Below are 22,592 nucleotides of genomic sequence, written 5' to 3' on the forward strand. Positions count from 1 at the left end.
GAAAGAGGGAATGTGAGCTGCAGAAACTAACGGGGCCGTGACTCCCCAAGCAAATCCCCTGCAGGACCAGGGAAACACACTCAGAGGACTGGGACCTGGCAGGGAGACACCGGGTCCCATCCTGTCTGAGCTGAGGAGGGCTCCAGGCCCCTCTGCTGTGTGGTCCTTTGTCTCCTGGGAGCAGGTGTGTCCTGGGAACAGGTGGGACAGCTTTGTCCTTGAACTTCAAGTTTTTTTCATGGAGCTGCCTCATGATACTCTCTGAATGTGGTTTCTTGCTCCCAGAGGCCCTTTGGACACTGGAATTACCCAGACCTTAAAACACCTGGTGACAATGTTGGGGAGCAACGGGACCCTAAAGTGTGAACCACACCCGAGACGTAATTCTATATACTGCTATACACAGAATGCTGAGAAATCACTGGAGCTCCTGTCTTTCTAACAAGAAGCCTCATCCAGATTGAGAAATCAGTCCAAGACGGGAGAGCCATGGGCTAATCCCAACCCTCTGACTGTAGGCCCCCCTAAGACCTCTTACTGCCTTTCTGTCTTGGTCCAGGAGAGTAGAACTGAGTTTTCCCTTTGGCCACAAGGGGGCACCGTGACTCTCCTGAGATTCAGGGAGAAGAGGGAGGGTCGAGAGAACTCCCTGGATGGGAGAGGGTTGAGAGAGAGTCCGGGTTTGTTCACAACACAGGAGCGTGTGGTTTGCGGAGGCTGTGAGTTAGTGCTGAAATGTTAGGGGTTAAACACAGACTATTGGCTTTGTGTTGATCTGCAGGGGGTTTTTTTCCCCTTATTAACAGGAGGTACTTTTATTTTTTTAAAACATCTTTATTGGAGTATAATTGCTTTATAACAAAGTGAATCAGTTGTACATATACATATGTTCCCATATCTCTTCCCTCTTGCGTCTCCCTCCCTCCCTCCCTCCCTATCCCACCCCTCTAGGTGGTCACAAAGCACCGAGCTGATCTCCCTGTGCTATGCGGCTGCTATCTACCTTACGTTTGGTAGTGTATATATGTCCATGCCACTCTCACTTTATCACAGCTTACACTTCCCCCTCCCCATATCCTCAGGTCCATTCTCTAGTAGCTCTGCGTCTTTATTCCCGTCTTGCCCCTAGGTTCTTCATGACCTTTTTTTTTTCTCTTAGATTCTATATATATGTGTTAGCATACAGTATTTGTTTTTCTCTTTCTGACTTACTTCACGCTGTACGACAGACTCTAGGTCCATCCACCTCACTACAGATAACTCAGTTTTGTTTCCTTTTATGGCTGAGTAATATTCCATTGTATATATGTGCCACATCTTCTTTATCCATTCATCTGTCGATGGACACTTAGGTTGCTTCCATGTCCTGGCTATTGTAAATAGAGTTGCAATGAACATTTTGTTACATGACTCTTTTTGAATTATGGGAGCCTTAGCATGTGGGTTCATTGTTACCGTGCTTGGTCTTTCCAGGGTCTCCGTGGGATTCACAGCATATGCACCAATGTCTCTCGCTCTAACTGGGTCTGTGTGCCAATGTCTTCCAGCTGAGTGTCTTCAGAAATCTCTGCTCAGTTCTATAGCCTTCCAGAACCTTCTAGAGTCCTGCCCTGTGTAGACACAACTGGCCAAGAAAAAAGGTAATTTCCCTTCATGTATTCTTGGGGCTCCCATAACCCAAATCCCAGCTGTCTTGGAATCATTTATGTCTTTTCTATATATCTTTGAGGAGCATATACTATTACTATTTGATAATGGGCAGTGTTTGAATTTACCTACATGCTTACCATTCCACCTCTTCACTGTTTGTTCTTGCAATGCAGACTGTCCTTAGATCATCTTCTTTCTTCGGTCACATCCCTAATTCAGATAACTTAAACTCACCTTTCACCCCACCCCTTGCTTGGGGAAATGCTTATGTTAGCTAATGTTCTCAAGGCAATCGAGCTTTTCACTTTTGCTCATTGTTCGGGGTTTTAGCCTAAATTCCATTGCTTTTTGTCATCTGTGAAATTTTGCATATGTATTGACAGCCTAACAATGCAATAAAATTTTATTTATTCACATTTTTCTGTTTTCTTGTAGAAGGGCCAATCAGTGTCTTCTTACTACAGGGAATGGCCATCATAATAATGTTAATAGTAACAATGCTGGCCTTGTAAGGAGGGTTAATTTTTGGTTCTTATCTAAGAATGGAATATCTCCGACTGCAGTGGATTTAAGGTCCATCATATATGTAACCTGTTCAGGAGGAGAATATCCAAATTCTAACCCATATACCCTTACATTTTTTTGTTTCATGGGCCACAGTGAAATATCTGATAAAATGTATTACATTAGAAAAATATTAGTATTTTCTTCCTGACCCAGCACATCCCTGGGTTCAAAAACATTTCACTTATCAACCCTTGACTTTACACATGGATAACTACCCTCCCTAGTCCCAACATAGATTTATACAGATTCTTGTTATTCCAACTTGGTAATAAATATCTAATATAACAATAAACAAATGTTATATTTAGCAACTATAGATCATTTCATTTTTGTGTTTATTCATATCTTCAAATTTTCTAGAATGAAAACTCAATACTGGCATAACAGTATGTTTTAAGAAAATGGAAAATATTCCAATAAGTAAGTGGACAACAGGCATAAGCAATTTATAGTGTGAAGTAGGAAAGACTCATGGTGGATCACGCAAGCTAGTCCCAGATTGGAAAACTGTCTGTGGATCGGATGGGCCTGGTTTGGTTTCTAACATTTTGGAAACGCACGGGGCTTTGGAGATCATTTGCATTCAGTCCCCATGTTGTAATAGCTGAGGAAATATGCTATCACATTCATGAAGAGATTTAAATACTGAAATACTGGCCACGTTTCTCAGACTTCATATAAGCTACATTTGATTCCCTAGTGGTTGTCTGTGACTATACTGAATTACCCACGACAGTAGAATTCTGGGGTTGAAGTTTTGTGCTTGTTCCTAGCTGTTGCTCAATGAGTATTTGTTGAACAAATCAAGATGGTCTATAAGCTCCACAGGGGCTGGGGTAGTATCTGCAAGGCTGCATTTTGTTCATTCCTAAGAATCCAGACATAACCAATCTCCATTGAGTAAAAATTGAATGTCCTAGATAAGTGGATGAATGGTATTGCTGCCGACTGTTTTGGTTGTTTCAGGTGCTTCTTTCTTCTTCATGATTTCCTGGAGTTTCGTACCCATCACAGCTGCTCCGGGTCTGTGGAGTGAGTGAGGGATCTGGGCTGCCGACGCGGGCTGGTAAGAGGCCTGTGATCTGGGAAATGCGCAGCTTTGGCCACAAGGCGGAGCTGTGGCTCCACTGAGACCGCCGAGACTGGGGTGGGGGAGGGGCTGGGAGTGAGTAGAGGGAGGGCGTGAGGAGGGGAGCAGGGCATTGAGGCTTCATGCTTGCATCAGTTGCGTGCATCGTTTGCAGACTTCCCAAAGACGCTAAACTGAAGTCATTTTCAAATCGATTTCCGTTTGTCTTGCACCGGACGTCTTGCGCTCTTTTACTTGGGGCAACTTGTTTGCTTTAAGCCCAGCCAAGCCCTGCACCCTCAATACAGGGCCAGAGAATGGCTTATTCCTTGTTATGGCCCCCTCTCAGCACTCTTCCCAATGTCTGGTTCCTGGCTGGCATCACAGTCGTGCCTTTTTTTTTTTTTTTTTTTTTTTTTGGGGGTCGGGGAGCCTCTCACTGTTGTGGCCTCTCCCGTTGCGGAGCACAGGCTCCGGATGCGCAGGCTCAGCGGCCATGGCTCACGGGCCCAGCCGCTCCGCGGCATGTGGCATCTTCCCGGACCGGCGCACGAACCCGTGTCCCCTGCATCGGCAGGCGGACTCTCAACCACTGCGCCACCAGGGAAGCCCCACAGTCGTGCCTTTTTAATGAGGGGCACTGGTACAGAAAAGGACCACAGCCTTCCAATCTTCCTCCCTCCATGCAGCTGGGCAAAGGGGCTCCAGCAAGCTTAGACACTGAGGGAAAGGACGTTTTAAGTGTTGTCCTGCCTCGGACTGAGCAGGGGAGGAAGGAGATCTCTTCAAGGGGGGGGGGGTATGGTCTGTTGCTGAGAGGGGGTCTTGGAAGGGAGGGGGGACAGAGGGAGAATCTATATAATGAGGAGGGCAGCTAATAGCAAAAGAGCAACTGTCAGAGGACTATCTCAGCCCAGTCCATTCAAATCCACCTTCTACAGAAATCTATGTAAGGCATAAAAGGGGAAGGAATAAGCATCGCTTGGGGCTGGGGAAACTGACAAGGACACTGACGTCACAGGCAAAAGCACCAACCAAGGCCAAGGAGACCAGAGGCCACCCCCCACCCCTGGGGCATCCTAGTTAGATGATGCCACTTCGACCCTGACACCACCATGGGCTGCGGGCTGTTCTGCTGTGTGGTCCTCTGTCTTGTGGGAGCAGGTGAGTCGTGCGTTCACATGGGCTGCCCCCGGACCCCCAACAATTTCCCTGCGGCTGCATCAACACCTCCCCTTCTGGGCTTTGTCTGAATTGTGTCCCTTTCTCCCAGCAGCCTCCGCGGACACGGAAATAACTCAGATACCAAAATACCTAGTTATGGGAACTAGAAATAAGAAATCTTTGAGATGTGAACAACGTCTGGGACACAATTCTATGTACTGGTATAAACAGAGTGCTCAGAAGCCGCCGGAGCTCATGTTCACCTACAACTACAAGGAACTTGCTAGCAATGAGACTGTTCCAAGTCGCTTCCGGCCTGAATGCCCAGACAGCTCCCACGTCTACCTGCACGTGGACACCCTGAAACCGGAAGACTCTGCCCTGTATCTCTGCGCCAGCAGCAAAGACACAGCCCAGCAGAGCCAACTCCTTCCTGTGCACAAACCTCCAGGGGCCAGCCAGGAAGCTAGGGGGCCAGCCAAGGCTCCGTTTGCCACTTCCCATTAGACCCTAGACAGAAATCCCAGACCACAATACTGCCCGCAGGTTCATGGGGCACGGCAGGGCTCAGATCACCACAGAAGCCAGCAGTCTGTGCCGGGCTCGTCCTGACCAAGATTGTGCCTCTGGGTGAATGGAGGACAGACTTTCAAGTTTAAGTTGTCCCAAGCATTTTCCAATTGGCTGGCGCCCCTGGGAAGTCTTTCATGAGACACTTGACCCTCTGGCCGCAGCAGTCCTACTAATCCTCCTTCTAAAAGGTGTCTTTCTCTGACTTCCCCTTCCATCCAAGTTAGACCCTGGATCTCAGCCCAGATCCCAGCTCCAACTATGCTCAGACCTTTTTCAAAGCACCTCATTCCCTCACCAGGGTCTCCAGCCATTCCTGCCCCTGAGGACCACAGATCTCCCATCCCGTTGGGATTCCTATTCTCTAGTTCACTCTGCCGGCTGCACGTTCAGGGGCTCAGCCCCTCGCTGGCTTCTCTTCCACTCCAGCCTTAACCCTTTCAGGCTTGCTTCTTTTTCTTCTGTCTCTGTGACCCTAGCTCCTCAGGTCTTCGCATCCTGTATTATCAGCCATAGAGTCCGATGCGCTTGGATTGTTGCTTACAGCAGGCAGTGAGGAGTGATGGCCTCCTGACATTTCAGAGCAGGACTTTGTGCCCGGGGCTGAACCTCGTATCTTCCGGCTCTGCTCCTTGTAATGGCTCTCTGGGCTGCACGACCCAGCAGCCAAGGGCTGGCAAAGCCCTGCGTCCTGGAGGATCAGCTGTCTGCATGCACACAAAGGCTCCCTCATCTCTCCTGCAGAGGATGCTCCAGGGACAGGGAGACCCCCGACAGAGCCTCAAACCGTAATACCCAAGTCGACCCCTGTGGCGACTCTCTATTCTACATCTTTAGAGTGTGGGGTATTTTTCACCCGAGTGTGACTCTGCCCTGTCAACTGGTTAAGAGATAAACACATCCCTATCTACTATTTTAATGCTTTATTTGTCGTGAAATAAAAAAGCCTGCTGTAAAGTGGATGGTTTGGTTTAAGGTTTCATAGGGATCCTCTAAACAAATGCCTGCACGCCAGGACTCACACCCTACACCGGCCCAGAGGATAAGAAGGATGCCGCCCTGTGAGGAAGTGCGTTGCCTGGAGCTCGGCAGGTGCCTGACTGCTGAGCTTCTCCTTTTCAGGAACCGAGGATTCCCTGTTGCCAAGGCTGTGGCCCCCCAGGGCTGAGCAGCACAGAGCTTTGGGGAATCAGAGAAGGACTTCCAGGCAAGGGTCCCAGGACTGGAGACCCCGCAAAGGACAGTAAGAGACCCAGCCTTTGGGAAACGGGTGTGAGAAAGATGTGTCTCTCTGTCTTCACCAAATCCATATTCTATAATCTGGCTCGTCTGTTCTCCGATTTCTCTTTTTCCCGCCCAAGGCTAGACCCCGAGCCCCAGTCTGATCAAAGCTCCAAATCTGCACAGACACTTGCTCTCTGCCCCTCAGGCAGTCAGCGGGCCCCTGCGCCCCTCAGTTCAGAGCCAGCGCACTGGGCTGGGTGCTGACTTTTTCCTCCACTCTCGTTTCCTTGCTCTGAAATGTCATTTTAGGTTTCAGGTCTCAACTTCTCAATAGATTTCCGCTCCACACTGACACTTGTAGGGTTATTTTTTGTTTTCGTTTGATCTCTTCACTCCCAACATTTTAATCATCAGGCTCAGAATTACGACACACAGAGTCCATGCCTCTGGACTGTGGCTCCGAACTGGCCATTAGAAAGGGGAGTGGGTTCCGCCTGTCTGTTTGGGTCTTCATACCTGGCCTCACTGTCCTGAAGCTTGTATTCTCCCAGGGTCCCTCTGCAGCTGCAGTTTTTCACTCGGGCCGTGGGAGCCTGAACGCTTCAGGACACATGGGGGCTGAGCCTTGGAGTATCATGTGTCCACGTTGGCACGAGGCACTTGTGTGGGCACTCCCGAGCCTGTGGGTGCTGCCCAAGACTAGGACATCGTCACAGAGTCTCCTTGCTTGGGCTGCTAAAGACCTGATGCCCCACTGGGAGAGACCTCAGCCCTGCCCCGCCCCTGCCGTGGACCACAGGTTCTGCTGGGTGATCGTTTGTCTCCTGGGGGTATGTGGAAAACTCCCATCCCATTCCCTTGACCTAAGGCCAGTTCCAAACTTTTGCCTCATTCTCTTTCTGGACTCTGTCCTCCCACAGGACGCATAGAATCTGGTGTCAGCCAAAGCCCTTGCCACTATGTCACAGGGATGGGACAGAATGTGACTCTGGGATGTGGTCCTGTGCCCCGTTGTTTGTACCTCTTCTGGTACCAACAGACCCCAGGAAAGGGCATGGGGTTTCTGATGTCCATCTATAACAAAGTGTCTTCAGAGAAGGCGGACTTTTTGAAGGACCACTTCTCAGCTGAGATGCCTGATGGCGTGTGCCTCACTCTGAAGACCCAGCCTGCACAGCTGGGGGACTCAGCCATGTGCCTCTGTGCCGGCAGCTCAGCCACGGCCTTGCAGAGACACTTCCTGCCCTCCCACCAACCCTACAGCTTCGCTGCTCTCCCCAGGCTCTCAGCCTCCCTGCCCTGCCCAAGGCGGGTGGGGTATGTGTGGTGGGACTGTAGCTGCTCCCCAGTAGCAGAGGTCAAAATTAATTTGCAGAAAAGGAAATATTGCACAGGATATCTGGGGCTGTGGTATTTGGGAAATGTTCCCAGGCACCACAGAATGTGGCCGGGGACCCCAACGATGGGACAGGTGTAACCAGTGAGTGACCTGGGGAGCCTACAGAGAAACCTGTGTATTCTCTTTTGGTCTCTGTGTTATTTCCTATTTAGCAAAACATGCCTTCCTTCCATCTCTGAGTGGAGATTGGCTTACTGGAGAGGAGGGGAGGGGTTTGCATGGGGATACCCAGGAGCCCCAACTGGGAACTTTCCAGAAGGTGAAGGATCTCAACGCCAGAGCCTAGTGCCGGTAGGAGAGGGATGTTCCGGGACAGTAGGCAGCCGAGGCAGAAGCACCTCAGGACCCTGCCAGCCAGGACAGAGGTTCTTTGGGGAACAGTGGTTGCCCCTGTGAATGTGATCTCATGCTCTTGGGCCAGCAGGGATCCAGGCCAACAAGAAGGTCACCACAGAGGACACACTGGGCAAGAGCAAACACCCACAGAACTTCCCGTGCCCACAACTGGCGTGAACTGCTCACTCTGGGCATGATGGGCGAAGATAGGACTGACTTCTCAGAGGCTAAGACCTGAGGGTTCCTGAACAACTGGCTGGAGGGATGATGCAGAGAATACTTCACAAGGGAGATACTGGATGTCCCATTAATAAGGCAGGTGGACCTCAAGTATTCAGTTAGAGAGAGAAATTGGTACTGTTGTGCTAGTGAATTAAGTATTTTGTATTGGTTACACACTTTTCTTTTTCTTTCTTTCTTTCTCCCTCCCTCCCTCCCTCCCTCCCTGTCTCTCTCTCTCCCTTCCTTCCTTTCTTTATTTTTCTTTCTTCCCTCCCTCCCTCCCTCCTTTCCTTCCTTCCTTCCTTCCTTTCTTTCTTTTTTCTTTCTTCCTTCCTTTCTTTATTTCTTTCTTCCCTCCCTCCCTTCCTTCCTTTCCTTCTTTCTCTCTCTCTCTCTCTTTCTTTCTTTCTTTCTTTTTCTCTCTTCCCTCCCTCCCTCCTTTCCTTCCTTCCTTCCTTCCTTTCTTTCTTTCTCTCTCTCTCCCTCCCCCTTCCTTCCCTCCCTTCCTCCTTCCCTCCCCCCTTCCCCCTTCCTTCCTTCCTTCCTTCCTTCCCTCTTTCCTTTCAACAAAAGTTTCCTCACCCCAAGACATGGGAAGTATGGCTAGTGCATCGTAGGGACCCCATGCGTCTCAGAGGAAGAATCAATCACAGGGTCATGTATGATGAGGGGTCAGCCTACCCTAAAGAAATCTCCTTCATGTTATGAAGTCACCAGTTCCTCTAGAAAAGATGTGCTGAGGCTACTAAGACAGAAACACCACAGAGAGACACGCGAAATGAGGAAGAGATGTATAGTCTCATATTTTTAGGGGAGTGAAAGTGATGCTGTTAATAATTACCCTTGAACAACAAGGTGAGACCTATACTTACCCCACCTGTGTCCCAAACGTGGGCTTCATCTCAGAGTCCTGAACAGGAAGAGGCTTCAGGCTTGGGCAAACAGCTGTGGCTAATGGGAGAAATGTCTGCTAAGAGCGGTGGTCATGGTGGCTCATGGGGTTTTGCTGGTGGATCTCCCTGACAGGGCGGCCCAGAGTGAAGGGGCGCCTACCCTTCCTCCCTGAGGGACCACTAGGGGCTGAGCACATGACCCCCTTTTCCCCCCACATCCTGACCCCTGGAAGCAGCAGACAGGGCCGGTTTTCCAGGCAGCTGGGAAGAAACACAAGCCCCTGAGGCACCCTGAAAGACGGTGGCCTGAAGGGTCGACCCCTGCTGGGTTCAGCCTAAGCTTAAGGTGATTCACAAACAATAAACAACCCTGGGGCTCCTTAGGAATTCATATGGAATCAAGCCTTTGGGTAAGGCTGGACTTTCTGGTAATGTGGGTACTTAGGGCTCAGAGCTAGCTTGGATATTTGTGAATATGTGACCTTCCTTTGTAATGTAAAAATTAATAAACAGAAGCCCCAATTAAATAGAGTTGGGAGACCAGGAGGTGGAGCTCTCCAGCCCTGTGATGGTAGCAGAGCCCAAGAGGAAGAAAAAGATTCCTCTTCTTTCCTGGCAAGGACTCAGTAAGTGAAAAGCCTTGGACCCTTTTTTTACTACAGACCTCCCATCTTCCTTTTCCTCTCTGTAAAATGTGCAGGAACTTGCATGTGGCTTGCCATGGTTGCAGAAAAGCCGTGAGTCAGGTTTTTTCAATGTCTTACCAAGGGATATAGCCAGGGAGACAGACTCTGAGAGAGCTCTGAGAAACTGCTCTGAAAGGTATTGGCGGGGGGATGTGAGCGTATCTGTGATTTTGGCGAAGGGTACCTGCAACCAAGCTCACATCCCGGTAGAAGGTTGCTGCTGGTCACAAGGAACAGACACCTTAGTTCATCGTTTTAGTGCTTTTCTAAGTATGGGAAGATGCAAGAATCCAGGTTCTTGAAAATTTCTCCTGAAAATATCTATCTGAAGGCCTGTTCTGCCAGTTTTCCCAGAGCACAGCGTGCCCCATTCCTGATCTTTGCTAGGAAGGTGAGTTTCAGTTGCTTCAGTTTGTGTTGGAAAAGTAGAAGCGAGGGAAGGGACGTCAATATGGTGATTCGGAAGAGTCGTGATCAGTGCTGCATTCAGCTGGGAAATACCGCACGGGAAACCGAGGGCTCCGGAGAGGATGCTGGTGAGACATCCAGGAAATTACCGGAAACTTTCCTGCCCCAGCTGACGATGTAAACACTTCCAGTTTATTAAGAGGAGGCACTGTGGTTCCACTGAACCGCAAGATGCTGTGGGGAGGGGCAGAAAGAGCTGCACGAAATGAGGAGTTCAGAAAGCTTGGTACTTTTGTCGGGCAGATCGGTTGCCAATCTTGAGCCACTGCAAGAATACGAGCAGAGCTCTCTGTAGACAGTGGGAAATGCTTCAAAACTGGGAAGAAAAGTAGACAGGGAGGGAGTTTGAAGGAGCATACTGGGTACCCAAGGGCAAGTGTATACAGAGGAGTAATAGCCTCAAAGGAAGATCAGAGAAGCTAGGGCATGAGTGTAGTCCCCAAACCCAGTTTCACGGAGCATGGCCCTACTTTAGAAAAGAGACAATGACTAATTTTGAGCCACATAAGAGGGGATTCTGGGCTTGGAGGACCTGTAAGAGTTCTGATATCCCAGGAAGACCTGGCTATCAGATAGTGAAGAGGCTCAGAGAGCCAGTTCTCACCTATGAACACCAGAACACTGGGCAGGGGGTCGCCCCTCCCTCCCTGACCTGCCCTGGGTGCCAGGCTTCTCTGATTTGTGGCCTCTTGTGTCTTGGGAGCAGGTAAGTCCAGAAAACAGGAGGGAAACTCCTGATATGGGTCTCCCAATTCCAGATCCTTGGCATTTCCTCCATCTGCTTCCTTGTCTCTATCTTAGCTTACATATCCTTTTCTATCAAAACCCATGGATGCTCAGGTCAAACAGATACCAAGATCCTTATGGAGATGGAAAAGAAACTGGTCTTTGAACAGTCTTAGACAATGCACCATTTTGCCTTGTGCTGGTATTGACAAGACTCGGGACTGGGACTTAGGCTGATCCGTTAGTCAGAAAGAGCAAAACTTACGGTCCCTGGAGTATTTGAAGGTTACTGGTCTCAAAAAGATACAGAGATGTTCCCCCCGACAATGGGGTCAGCCACCACCAGCCGGAAATCTCCGCACTTCTGTGTCAGCTGGGATGCCACAGGGCTGCAGAGTCACAGGCACTCAGTTCTGAGAAGGAACAAGGCGTTTCTCCTTCAAGAGGCACCTGCACTAAACAGGGGAAGAACAGAAGCCCTTCCCAGCCACCAACCCCGCCCCAGGCAAACAGAGAGTGAGAGTAAAGAAAATAACAGAAAACGCACGTTGGTGAGGTTGTGGAGATATTGGAACCCTATTGCGTTGTTGTGGGAATATAAGATAGTGCAAACACTGTGGAAAACAGTGTGGCAATTCCTCAAAAAACTGAACATAGAATTACCATATGATCCAGAAATTCCACTTCTGGCTATATACCCAAAGGAGTTAAGGCAGGAATTCAAACAAATATTAGCACACCTGTGTTCATAGAAGCATTGTTTGCAATAGCCAAAAGGTGAAAACAACCTGTCCAACCAAGAGATAAATGGATAAAGCAAATGTGATATATACATACAATGGAATACCATTCAGCCTTAAAAAGCAACGACTTTCTGATTTGTGTTACAACATGAATCAACCTTGAAAACATTATGCTACGTGAAATAAGCTGGACATAAAAGGCCAAATTGTGTTTGTATCCATTTATATGAGGTACCTGGAGTAGTCAAATTCATACAGACAGAAGACAGAATAGAGGTTTCCAGGGTCTGGGGTGAGGGAGGGAATGAGGAGTTAGTATTTAACAGATACAGAGTTTCATTTTGGGAAGATGAAAATGTTCGGGAGATGGAAAGTTGTGATGGTAGCACAATGTGAATGCCACTAAACTATAGACTTGAGATGGTAAGTTTTATGTTATATATATTTTATCACAATAATAAAACGAAAGAACAGCTTAAATTAAAATTTAGAAACAGACAGTCTTTGAATAGAGATGAGTTCCATTCAAAAAAAGAATTGGTTAACCATAATTTTGAATGCAGAAAAGTTAAATTTTAGTGTCTTGAAGAGATTATACCCTTTCTCTTAGGGAGGAAAGTATTGTTGATGAGAATATTTTAATAGAAGTGCTAAGTGTGGAGGGTAAACTCCAAGGACACTGTTCAATATAATACAGGTGGAATAATTTGAGATTCTGGCAAGTCTTGGAAGGGAGTGCAACGGGTAAGGATGAGAGGCAAATGGTGAAAATCTGTGTTCCGCATCATACGATTCCTTTACAGAACCACCCAAATCTTCATTAGACTCTACTAAACTCACGGGATCTTGATGTACATAATTTTGTTGAGGAAATCAAAAAGGTCTTAGCTTTATGGACAGGTAATGAGACAGGGTTAGAGAAGACCAGGAGAATACAAATGTCCATGGGCATGGTCAGAGATCTCTGGAAGGGCTTTGAATTTCCATAGCTTTTGGAATTTAAAACCTCTGGGAAATTTCACCTAGTTTTCAAAGAAGAGAGAGCTTCACAGATCTTATCTGGGTGATAAACGTATTAGCTGAAACCTTGTTTTTATAAAAACGGGGGGAAAAAATCCCCTGATGATAGGAGTCATTATTTTAAGAAAAGGGTAATATATATTAGTTCCTACTGGAAGGAAAACTTGGTGTTTACATGAAACATTGGCTTCTTTTAGAGAATTCGAGAACATGAACATTCTTCCCCATAATACAGCACTTTGAAATGCTGATGTAAAATATACTAGGTGGGCTGCTGGTAAGATCTTCGATAAGTTGACCTTAAATTTTCTTATGTGGTAGTCTTCTTCTATATTCTTGTTTATATCGCAGATCTTCACGTAGTATATTTGTCATGCTTGTTATAAATTCTTGGTTCATCGGGTTCAATAATGCACTTTCTGGGGATATATACTGTCCAGTCGGTTATCTTTTTTGTTTTCAGTCCTTTAATGGTATCACTTATCCTGCTATTGATTCCTGCAGTAAAAATGCAGGTAAGATTGTCTCAGAGCAAAGAAGAGGTCGGGTAAGAGCAGAGCTTCAATTATTTTTACCATCTTGTTTTCTCACTGCTCTCCTGGGCTCACCTCTCATCTTACTCATATTCCAGCCCCAAATAGATTCAATCTTTCCAGAAGATTCTCTTGGTTTTGGTGAGTCTCTAGTGTTCATATTTGCTTCCTGCCTCATCAGGTTTCCCTGGAGAAGGAGCCAGGAGATGGCGCCAGTTCACAATTTTAGCAGGATCCAGCAGTCAGTGCCGTCATATTTCACGCGTTGTTATAATATCGGCTGGGCTCCTCTTGCCTGAAATGTAATGGCTGTTTATCATGGGGTCTCAGGCATCTCTTAAGCAATCTTAGATGTTCTGTTTTTTTTCAGATATCAGTAGTTAAGAACTGATTGGCAATCCGGCAATTTTATCTAACTGAAGCCAAAACATGCCAAGTGTTCCTTAAAACTGAGAAACACACTTTCCTTAGTGTGATTTATAGTGATTGTTTATACTTCTATGATTTTGTATAGAAACTTCTCCTTCTCTACCATTAGAAACTCCATAAAACACATCAGCTGCTATTGTGAAAGGTTTTGATTTATGTATGCACAAAATTCAGAAAAAATATTTAGTTGTAGGACATTCCCATCTGGGCTTGAGATAATTGTATCTAGTTCATATCCATGGGGCATCACTCAGGGTGGAATTTTCCTCCACTGGGTGGATCTTATAAGAGGTACTGGTAACTCTTGGCTCGCTGGCACAGCAACTAGTCGTTGATGACAATGATGCATTGCCCATCAGTGTCACATGCAGCTGGATCAGTGATCTCTTCTCAGTGGTATTTGATGGGCTCATTGCCTTTGGACTTTGAAGTAAAGAAATAGATTCCATTAGAATATCTATATTCACTCTATATAATGCACTATGTAAAACTGAATAACAGGTAAGTCAAATGTAAATATGTAAAGAAACTTGGGTTGGAAGTTAACTAAAAGTCAGAAGGAGCAAATGGGAGATACTGGCTCTGGAATCGAGTCCTTCTCAGATTCTGTTTTCCCAAATCCTTCTGTTTATTTTTTATCCTACATTAATCCAGACTGGCCTTTCCTTTCTAGCATACTAATTCCAGAAGGTTAGAATATTTTATTTCCCACACGGGCATCAAAGAAAAACCTAGGGAAATATAATTTATCTACACACATATTTATTCATATATAGGCAAATGGGCATTATATTATTATCAATGAACAGGGGCAAAAAGAGGATTTCTAAAAGAGAGACATAGAAGATAAAGAAATTCTCCAGCAGTACAGAAACAGGGAGTATTATTTTCTTCATTCTGGGGTAAGCTGATTAGTGGGGAACTTGCAAAGAGACCTAAGTGGTCTGCTTTGAGCGAGCTGTTCTCGTTTATCTAAGGAAAAACAACTTTAGCATCCCACCTAACCTAGACCAGGTTTGTACCATTTCCTTCATCAAAATCTTCTCAAAGTCAAAACATTTCCTCCATGGCCACATTTCTTTTTTCTCTTAAAATACAAAATCACAAATCAGCTAGGGCCTGTGTGTGTGTGTGTCTCCTTTCAGGAAAAACAAAGCAAAAAACAAACAAAAACACAGTGCAATAGGCAAACAGTGAAATAGTTTCTAATTTAAACACATCCCATAATTAATACATCACGGCAAAGACAGTGTCTTGGTTACCACCCATAGACTGCATGGGGGCACTGTGGAATTGCCAGACTCCAAAAGTTTCTGGGGCAGAGCAAGCTGACAGAGCTAGGTGCCTGGGACCAGGAGGGTTAAGAAATAGTTTTGTTTGGTGGCTTTATCCTCTGGAAGGCTTAATAGCATAGACACTAATTTGCAGGTGTGCTGTCCCAGATGGGAGCCATGAACTTCACCTATGCAGTGATGAGGGAGTCTCTGAGGTTACAAGGGAAAGTGAAGGGTGTGGAGCTGGGAGGGGGCAGGTACAGGTACAGAAACACCTGCCTCAAAGAAAAGCAAAGGAGCTGTGGGGATGGGCATGTGGCCTACACCCAGCCTCACTGAGGCCAGCTCAATCCAGCCCCACATGTCACATAAGAGGCATTGCAGGACAAAGCAGGGTTCCTGAATCAGCTGACCTGGAAAGGGAGGCCAGGCTCATGGGAACCAGCAGAGGCAATGACATCAGAGCAGTGACGTCACTGCCTAACCTCCAAGCAGAGAAAGGATGCCCAGAACTTCAGCTCTCAGAGAACCAGAGCTCTGAGCAAGGTGACACCTGCCCAGCTCTGGCCCTTCCTGCCATGGGCTCCAGCCTCCTCTGCTGTGTGGCTCTGTGTCTCCTGGCACCAGGTCCATCCTTGGTACAGGCGTGGCATCTCTGTTCTAAGCTTGACAGTGCCTGAATCCACTGGGGTCCATCGGGCTCTCTCCTGCTTTTTCTCCAGCCCTGGTTTCCTTCCCTCACAGGTACAGTGGATTCTGGAGTCACCCAAACACCAAGATACCTGATTAAAGCAAGAGGACACCAAGTGATACTGAGGTGTTCCCCTATGTCTGGGCACCGCAATGCCAACAGGCCCTGGGTCAGGGCCCCTAGTTCCTCTTTGAGTTTTATGAAAATATGCAGAGAGGAAAAGGAAACTTCCCGGGTCAATTCTCAGCACAACACTTCCGTGATGCTCGCTCTGAGCTGAACGTGAGCTCCTTGGAGCTGAGGGACTTGGCCCTGTACCTGTGTGCCAGCAGCTTAGCACAGCCCTGCTGAGTCACCCGCGTTCTGTGCAAACCTCCCTGCCCCAGTGGGGGACAACCTCAGAGCTGACAGATGCATGAGAGCCCGGAGATTGCAGTGGGAAAGGAAAATGACTGAGGGCGCTGGAAAGCAGCCACGGGCTCTTGTGCCACTCAGAGGAGGGACCACAGAGGTCAAGAAGATATGTTCAGAGGATGGGGCTACATCAGCAGGTTCCCTCCAACATGACCTTCCGGGCCTGACACTCAATACTACCAGGGAGAGGAAGAGTTTGTAATTTAATAGCTGGCGGGCTCTTTTTGAGGGAGAGAGAGTTCATTGGGGGAGCGAAATTACTTGATAAATGTGTGATTCTAATAGAATCAGGGGTTTGCTTTATATAATTTAGGGAGAAGAAATGGAGATTTGGGGAAAGTCTAGGACAGAAAATATGGCTGAGATGCTTGAGAACAGAGCTAGAGCTACAAAATAACATGATCTCTTTCCTCCTCCCTCCCAAGGTCTTCAATCACCAGAAAACACTAAGCCAGGCCTTATAACAACCAGCATCACCTGGGGGCTGGCCCAGGTGAGGTCATCACCACACAGATGATGTGATGATGGTGTGAGAAGCCTGGGCATGATTCTGACTTGTCCCTTCTTGACCTCTTACCCCAGTCCCGCCTCCTCGGGGCAAAGACGGGTGCCTCCCGCCCAGAGATGAGGGCAGGCATCCCCTGATTATAAACAGGCAAGGGCTCCCCACATCAGTTCTGCTTCCCTGGAATCTCTTTTTAACACTTCACCACGTAGATTCTATTTGCTCCAGCGCATCAGGATGCATGACACTCTGTGACCAAACATCCCTGTAAAATTCCCTGAAACACCGATGCCTTTTCAATCCTCTGCATCTGCCCTTGCTCTGCCCATGGCCTAGGGGGCCCTCTCTCCTCCTGAAACAAGACCAGGCACTGCTCATCTTCCAAGCACTGGCCCGGACATGCCTTCCTCTTTACTTTTTATCCTGACATTCACGGCTCTATACTATTGATTAATTTGCTCAGGCTGCCATATTAAAATACCACAGACTGTGTGGCTTAAACAACAGACATTTATTTTCTCACAGTTCTGGAGGCCTGAAGTCCAAGATCAAGGTGCCAGGGTTGGCTTCTGGTGAGAACTCTGCTTCCGGTTTGTAGACAGCTGCCTTCTCCCCGTGTCTTCACGTATATTCCGTCTTAGCATACTGCCGTATCAACATATGGATTTCGAGGAGACACAATTTCGAGGAGACACAATTTCATCTATAAAAGCTACCTTGCTCCCTTTACTTTCATAGGAAAAGCTAAGTGTGTGTATACTGGGGTTGGCCAAAAAGTCCATTTGGTGAGTGAATACGTTGTTCAATAAAATTCTTGGTGAAAATGAAAAATGTGTCTTTTATTTTTACCTAAAACTGAATGAACTTTATTTTTACCAATATATAATTGATACCCTTTGACACCTGTGAAATGAATTAAGTAATACCCACTTATATAGAGCTGTGTGGAATACTTTTTTCCCAGCACAACTCAGGCATTTATCCTAGTGTATGAACAACTGGACCCAAGCCCAGGCTTCCAATTTGTGTGAACATTTTAACATTTTCTTTTCTGGGTATGTTTATGTCAGTGTTAAGTCTGATCATAATATTCCATATTCAGCCCTCTTCAGATCAAAGTACATTTGTTGATATAGTTCCCAGTGAGTATAGTGTAAAGTGTTAATGGAACGGTAACATAGCATTAAAAAAAAATATATATATATATATATATATAGGTTTTATAGTTAAACGTGGGTTTGAATCCAAACTGCCCCTCTCTTGCAATTTCCCTAATCTCTCTGAACTATAACAATTTCAGAATTTGGAGTCGGGATATTTTCAATCTCTTCTTTGCATTTGTCTGTATAGTTTATTTACATTGTTGTGTTAGTTTCAGGTGTACAGCTCAGTGATTCACATACACACACACACACACACACACACACACACACACACACATATATGTATATATACTTTTTCAGATTCATTTCCCTTACAGGTCATTACAAAATATTGATTATTGTTCCCTGTGCTATTCAGTAGGTCCTTGTTGTTTATCTATTTTATTTATAGTAGTATGTACATGTTAATCCCAAACTCCTAATTCATCCCACCCCACCTTTCCCCTTTGGTAACCATGAGTTTTTTTCTTATGTCTGTGGGTCTATTTCTGTTTTGTAAAAGAGCTTATTTGTATCTTTTTTTCTGTAGATTCTACATATAAGCAATATCATATGATATTTGTCTTTCTCTGTCTGGCTTACTTCATTACTATGGTAATCTCTAGATCCAACCATGTTGCTGAAAATGGCATTATTTATTCTTTTTTATGGCTGAGTAATATTCCATTGTGTATAGATACCAGATCTTTATCCATTCATCTGCCCATGGACATTTAGGTTGCTTCCATATCTTGGCTAGTGTAAAAAGTGCCTTATGAACATTGGGGGTGCATGTATCTTTTCAAATTATAGTTTTGTCAGGATTTATGCCCAGGAATGGGATTGCAGGATTATACGGTAACTCTATCTTTAGATTTTAAGAAACCTCCATAATATTCTCATAGTGGCTGTACCAATTTACATTCCCACCAACAGTGTAGGAGGGTTCCATTTTCTCCACACCCTGTCCAGCATTTATTATTTGTAGACTTTCTGATGATAGTTATTCTGACCGATGTGAGGTGTTACCTCATTATAGTTTTGATTTGCATTTCTCTGATAATTAGTGATGTTGAGCATATTTCATGTGCCTTTTGGCCATCTGTATGTCTTCTTTGGAGAAATGTCCAGTTAGGTCTTCTGCTGACATGGTTGTTTATTTCGGGATTTTATGAGTTCAGAAATAAATGGGATAATATACATAAAACCTCTTTATAAAATGCACTACCTAGAATTTGGTAATACTTAATTTAAATATAAAATCTGGAAACTATGGATCCGCTTAGTCAGAAGGAGCTATGGAATACATGTTGCCAGCCTGGTTTCACTTGAAATCATCAGAGTGTTTATTTTTATGCCCTATTATTCCGTCTTAGCATACTGCCGTCATTGCAATGGTGCAGCAAGTATTTGCTTCTTAATGGAAATGGATCATACAACCTTTCACCTCCACAGGCTAAGAATGGATCTGAAGATCAACCCTAATTTAGCCAGGCTGGGAAGGCAGTAGAACAGGGGTGCGTGCGTGCGTGCGTGTGTGTGTGTGTGTGTGTGTGTGTAGTGGTTTGCAGGTGGGGTTGTGGGGAATTTCTATTCTTGATTTAGACAGAAGCTGTAAATCCATGATACTGTGGACAGTTGGCCACTCGGAGGCACTGTGGGCCCAGGGTACTCATGGCACTGATGGGGTTGACAGTCACCCAGCAGAGGGCAGCTTAAGGGAACCTTGGCTACATGCCTGCATCAGGGGGCCTGGTTGAGTTCACTGAGTGGTCCCAGGACAGGAGGAGCCAGCACAGCCTTCTCATTGCTCAGGGATGTGGAGATGCATCTTGAGCCTCAGGGTGTGCCAAGCAGGCGTCTCCGGGAGACTGCAAAGGAAGTGGAGGGTGAAGGGGTGGGGGTGGATGGGGAGGGCTGGGTGATTGTTGTCAGGCAGGGGCAGGCAGAGGAGAGCAAGTGTGTCATGGGCACACGGGGATGTGGCGATGGTACTCACCTCACACCCACCCTTTGCTGAGGGGCTGTGAAGGACAGGGAATGGCATAGAGTAGCCGGCCTCGGTCCTGCCAAGGGGTGCAGTGGACCAGGAGGCAGCCTGCAGAGACATCAGGGCAGTGACATCATGGGCGAATCTCCTACCAGGGAAACAGGAGTTTCAGCTCTTTAGACCACTCACCCCAGGACACCCGCCCCGAGCTAGGAGTTGTTTGGTTCCTGACGCTGCCATGGACTCCAGGCTCCTCTGCTGTGTGACTCATTGTCTCCTGGGAGCAGGTGAGTCCTGGGCACAGTGTGGAAACTTCTGATATGCCTTCGCCATCCCGAGATACAAGCTGATGAGGGCTGCAGCAGGGGGCTTCCCAGTGCTCTGCCCTCAGCTTCCTTCTGTCTCCCCGCAACAGGCCCGGTGGATTCTGGAGTCACCTAGACCCCAAAATACGTGATCAAATCAAGACAACAGTAAGAGACACTGAGATGTTCCCCTGTCTCTGGACACCTCTCTGTGTCCTGGTACCAACAGGCCCTGGGCCAGGGCCATCAGTTCCCCGCTGAGTATTACAGAGGGGAAGATAGATTCTCAGGCCAACAGTTCAGTGACTCTAGCTCTGAGCCTGACCTGAGCTCCTTGGAGCTGACGGAGGCGGCCCTGTATCTCTGTGCCAGCAGCCAAGACGCAGCCCTGCATGATCAGCTGCCCCAGCTCAGGAAGTGGCCATGAGGGCATTGACTGCCAGCCAGCCAGTCCCAGGCCCTGGTAAAGCAGACAGCCTTTCCCAGGTATTATTTCTTTGATATGTATGAATGCTCCCAAAGAGTATGCATAATAAGTATTATTTTACCTGTTTGTATATCTGAGGAGAAGTGTCTTGCCCAGATCTCATATTTCATAACTGTCAGAGCAAGGAATCAGACTCAAGTCTGTCCTCAACACCTGTGGTATCTGCCCTATAGAACAGTGCCCCCATAGAACAAATATATATGTGTGTGTGTGTGTGTGTGTGTGTGTGTGTGTATATACACATAATTTAAGGGAGTTGGCTCACATTTTTTTTAAGGCTGATAAGTCTAAAATCTGCAGTTGGGCTGGTGGTACTAGAGATCCAGGGAGAGCTGATGTTTAAGTTCAGAGGCTGTTAGGCAGAAGGAGCTGATGTTCCAGTGAAGGCCATCAGCTGGACAATTCTCTCTTGCCTGGGAAGATTAGGCTTTCTGTTCTATTCATGTCTTCAACTGATTGGATGTGACCCACCTACATTATGGAAAGTCATCTGCTTTACTAGCTAAAATGTTAATCTAATCTAATATTAAAGTCTACCTATTCACATGTTAATCTCTTCCAAAAACACGCTAACAGGAACACCCAGAATAGTGTTTAACTAAATACTTGTGGCCCAGCCAAGTTGACACATTACATTAGCCATCACACCATCTTCCAAGGTTGCATAAAAATTTAGTAAGCATGAAGTACCTGGCACATAACAGAACTCTGCATTTCTTGACTCCTTTCGCTACTCTCTGACAGCCGCTTCCACCGTTTCCCAGGGGCAAAGTTAGAGATGGACATATTTTGCCTGTAGTTGAGGACTTTAGAAGTCACAGAAAGGTGAATATTTATGCCTGATGATTCATTACATGAAATTAACCAGAGCATGTAATACACATCCCTCAACAGGCATTTTTAAATCAACTTTATTGACGGATGAATCATAGTTAAGCCTTGAACAATGTGGAGTTTAGCAGAGGCTAGGGGCTCTGAGCCACCCCCAAGCCCACAGTCAAAAATTTACATGTAACTTCACACTTGAATGTCCATATCCGCGGTTCTGCATCTGAAGATTCAACTAACTACAGATCCTGCAGTACTGTAGTATGTATTTATTAAAAAGTGGACCCACACAGTTCAAACCGGTGTTGTTCAAGGATCAACTGTATATACAATAATCATTACACACTTTATAATTGACAGGTCAATGGTTTTGCTCAATATATACATATATACCCATGTAATATCTACCCTATTAATATATAGAAACATTTCCATCTCCCAGAAAGTTCCTTCATGCCCCTTTCCAATGTCCCTGTCCATCCCTGAAAACCAAATAAATGATTTCTGTTACTATAGATTCGTTTTGCTCAGGCATCTTTTTAGTGAAAATTTAAGGTCTCTAACCATTGAAACAATTCCTCTTTAGCACAGAGCTAAATATTTAAGGCAGTTATAGGTGCTACTGGAAAGTGTTATGGTTAAAAAAAGTGCTTGAAATCATGTGATACACAATATCCACTTCAGGGACAATCCTCGCTGGGGATGGAAAGTTTGATAAAATGACCATCAAAAGGTCTTGCCAGGTGGTAGAGGCTGTTTTTATAAAATTTATTTATTCACTTTTAGAAATTTCTTTTCTCATGCACCCATTCCCAGAAATCATTTTATAATGATATTTTGATAAGAAGTCATCATCTCCCAGGAAATTATTTTGAGATCCCATGAGGCACACACAGGGCAAGGCTTCATGTTCACACACTGTGTGCTGGCCTGTGAAGAAAACAGGCAGTAGCAATTTCGGTGAGAGATCGTTTCACGTCAGGAGAAGGGTTCCCTTGGCTTTTACCCCCAGTATCCAAGACACAGGCCTTGATCTGGAAAGTCCCCCTTTCTGTTCTGGCCTTGCCTGTGCAACGGTCTCCCATGCTGTGCGTCCTTCTGTCTCCTGGACTAGGGAAATCTGAGCCCAGATGTGGAACCACTCCGGGGCTTGCCAGGCCCCAAATCAAGGCTTCTTGTTGTGGTTACATCAGGATCTTTCTTTGCTTCTGACTTTAGTTTCTGTGTCTTTCTCTCCCAGACCCCAGGAATGGAATG

General features: G+C 46.3%; 3 gene segments (V, D, J or C); all 3 read left to right on the plus strand.

The window, feature by feature from the left end:
- Nucleotides 1-6,188, plus strand: part of LOC103069879 (T-cell receptor beta chain V region A20.2.25-like) — a 10,907-nt gene extending 4,719 nt beyond the window's left edge. The window contains 5 exon segments of the V gene segment in view: nucleotides 288-328; nucleotides 4,292-4,450; nucleotides 4,563-4,850; nucleotides 5,703-5,808; nucleotides 6,143-6,188. Of these exon segments, the coding sequence occupies nucleotides 288-328; nucleotides 4,292-4,450; nucleotides 4,563-4,850; nucleotides 5,703-5,808; nucleotides 6,143-6,188 (640 nt within the window).
- A 9,363-nt stretch (nucleotides 6,189-15,551) lies between these two features.
- Nucleotides 15,552-16,015, plus strand: LOC103070149 (T-cell receptor beta chain V region CTL-L17-like). The segment is given in 2 exon segments: nucleotides 15,552-15,600; nucleotides 15,718-16,015. Coding segments are annotated over 2 exon segments (347 nt in total).
- A 3,932-nt stretch (nucleotides 16,016-19,947) lies between these two features.
- Nucleotides 19,948-20,447, plus strand: LOC103070414 (T-cell receptor beta chain V region CTL-L17-like). The segment is given in 2 exon segments: nucleotides 19,948-20,002; nucleotides 20,131-20,447. Coding segments are annotated over 2 exon segments (366 nt in total).
- The last annotated feature ends 2,145 nt before the right edge of the window (nucleotides 20,448-22,592 follow it).

Source organism: Lipotes vexillifer, unplaced genomic scaffold, assembly GCF_000442215.2.
Source record: "Lipotes vexillifer unplaced genomic scaffold, Lipotes_vexillifer_v1.1 scaffold71, whole genome shotgun sequence".
Classification (NCBI taxonomy): domain Eukaryota; kingdom Metazoa; phylum Chordata; class Mammalia; order Artiodactyla; family Lipotidae; genus Lipotes; species Lipotes vexillifer.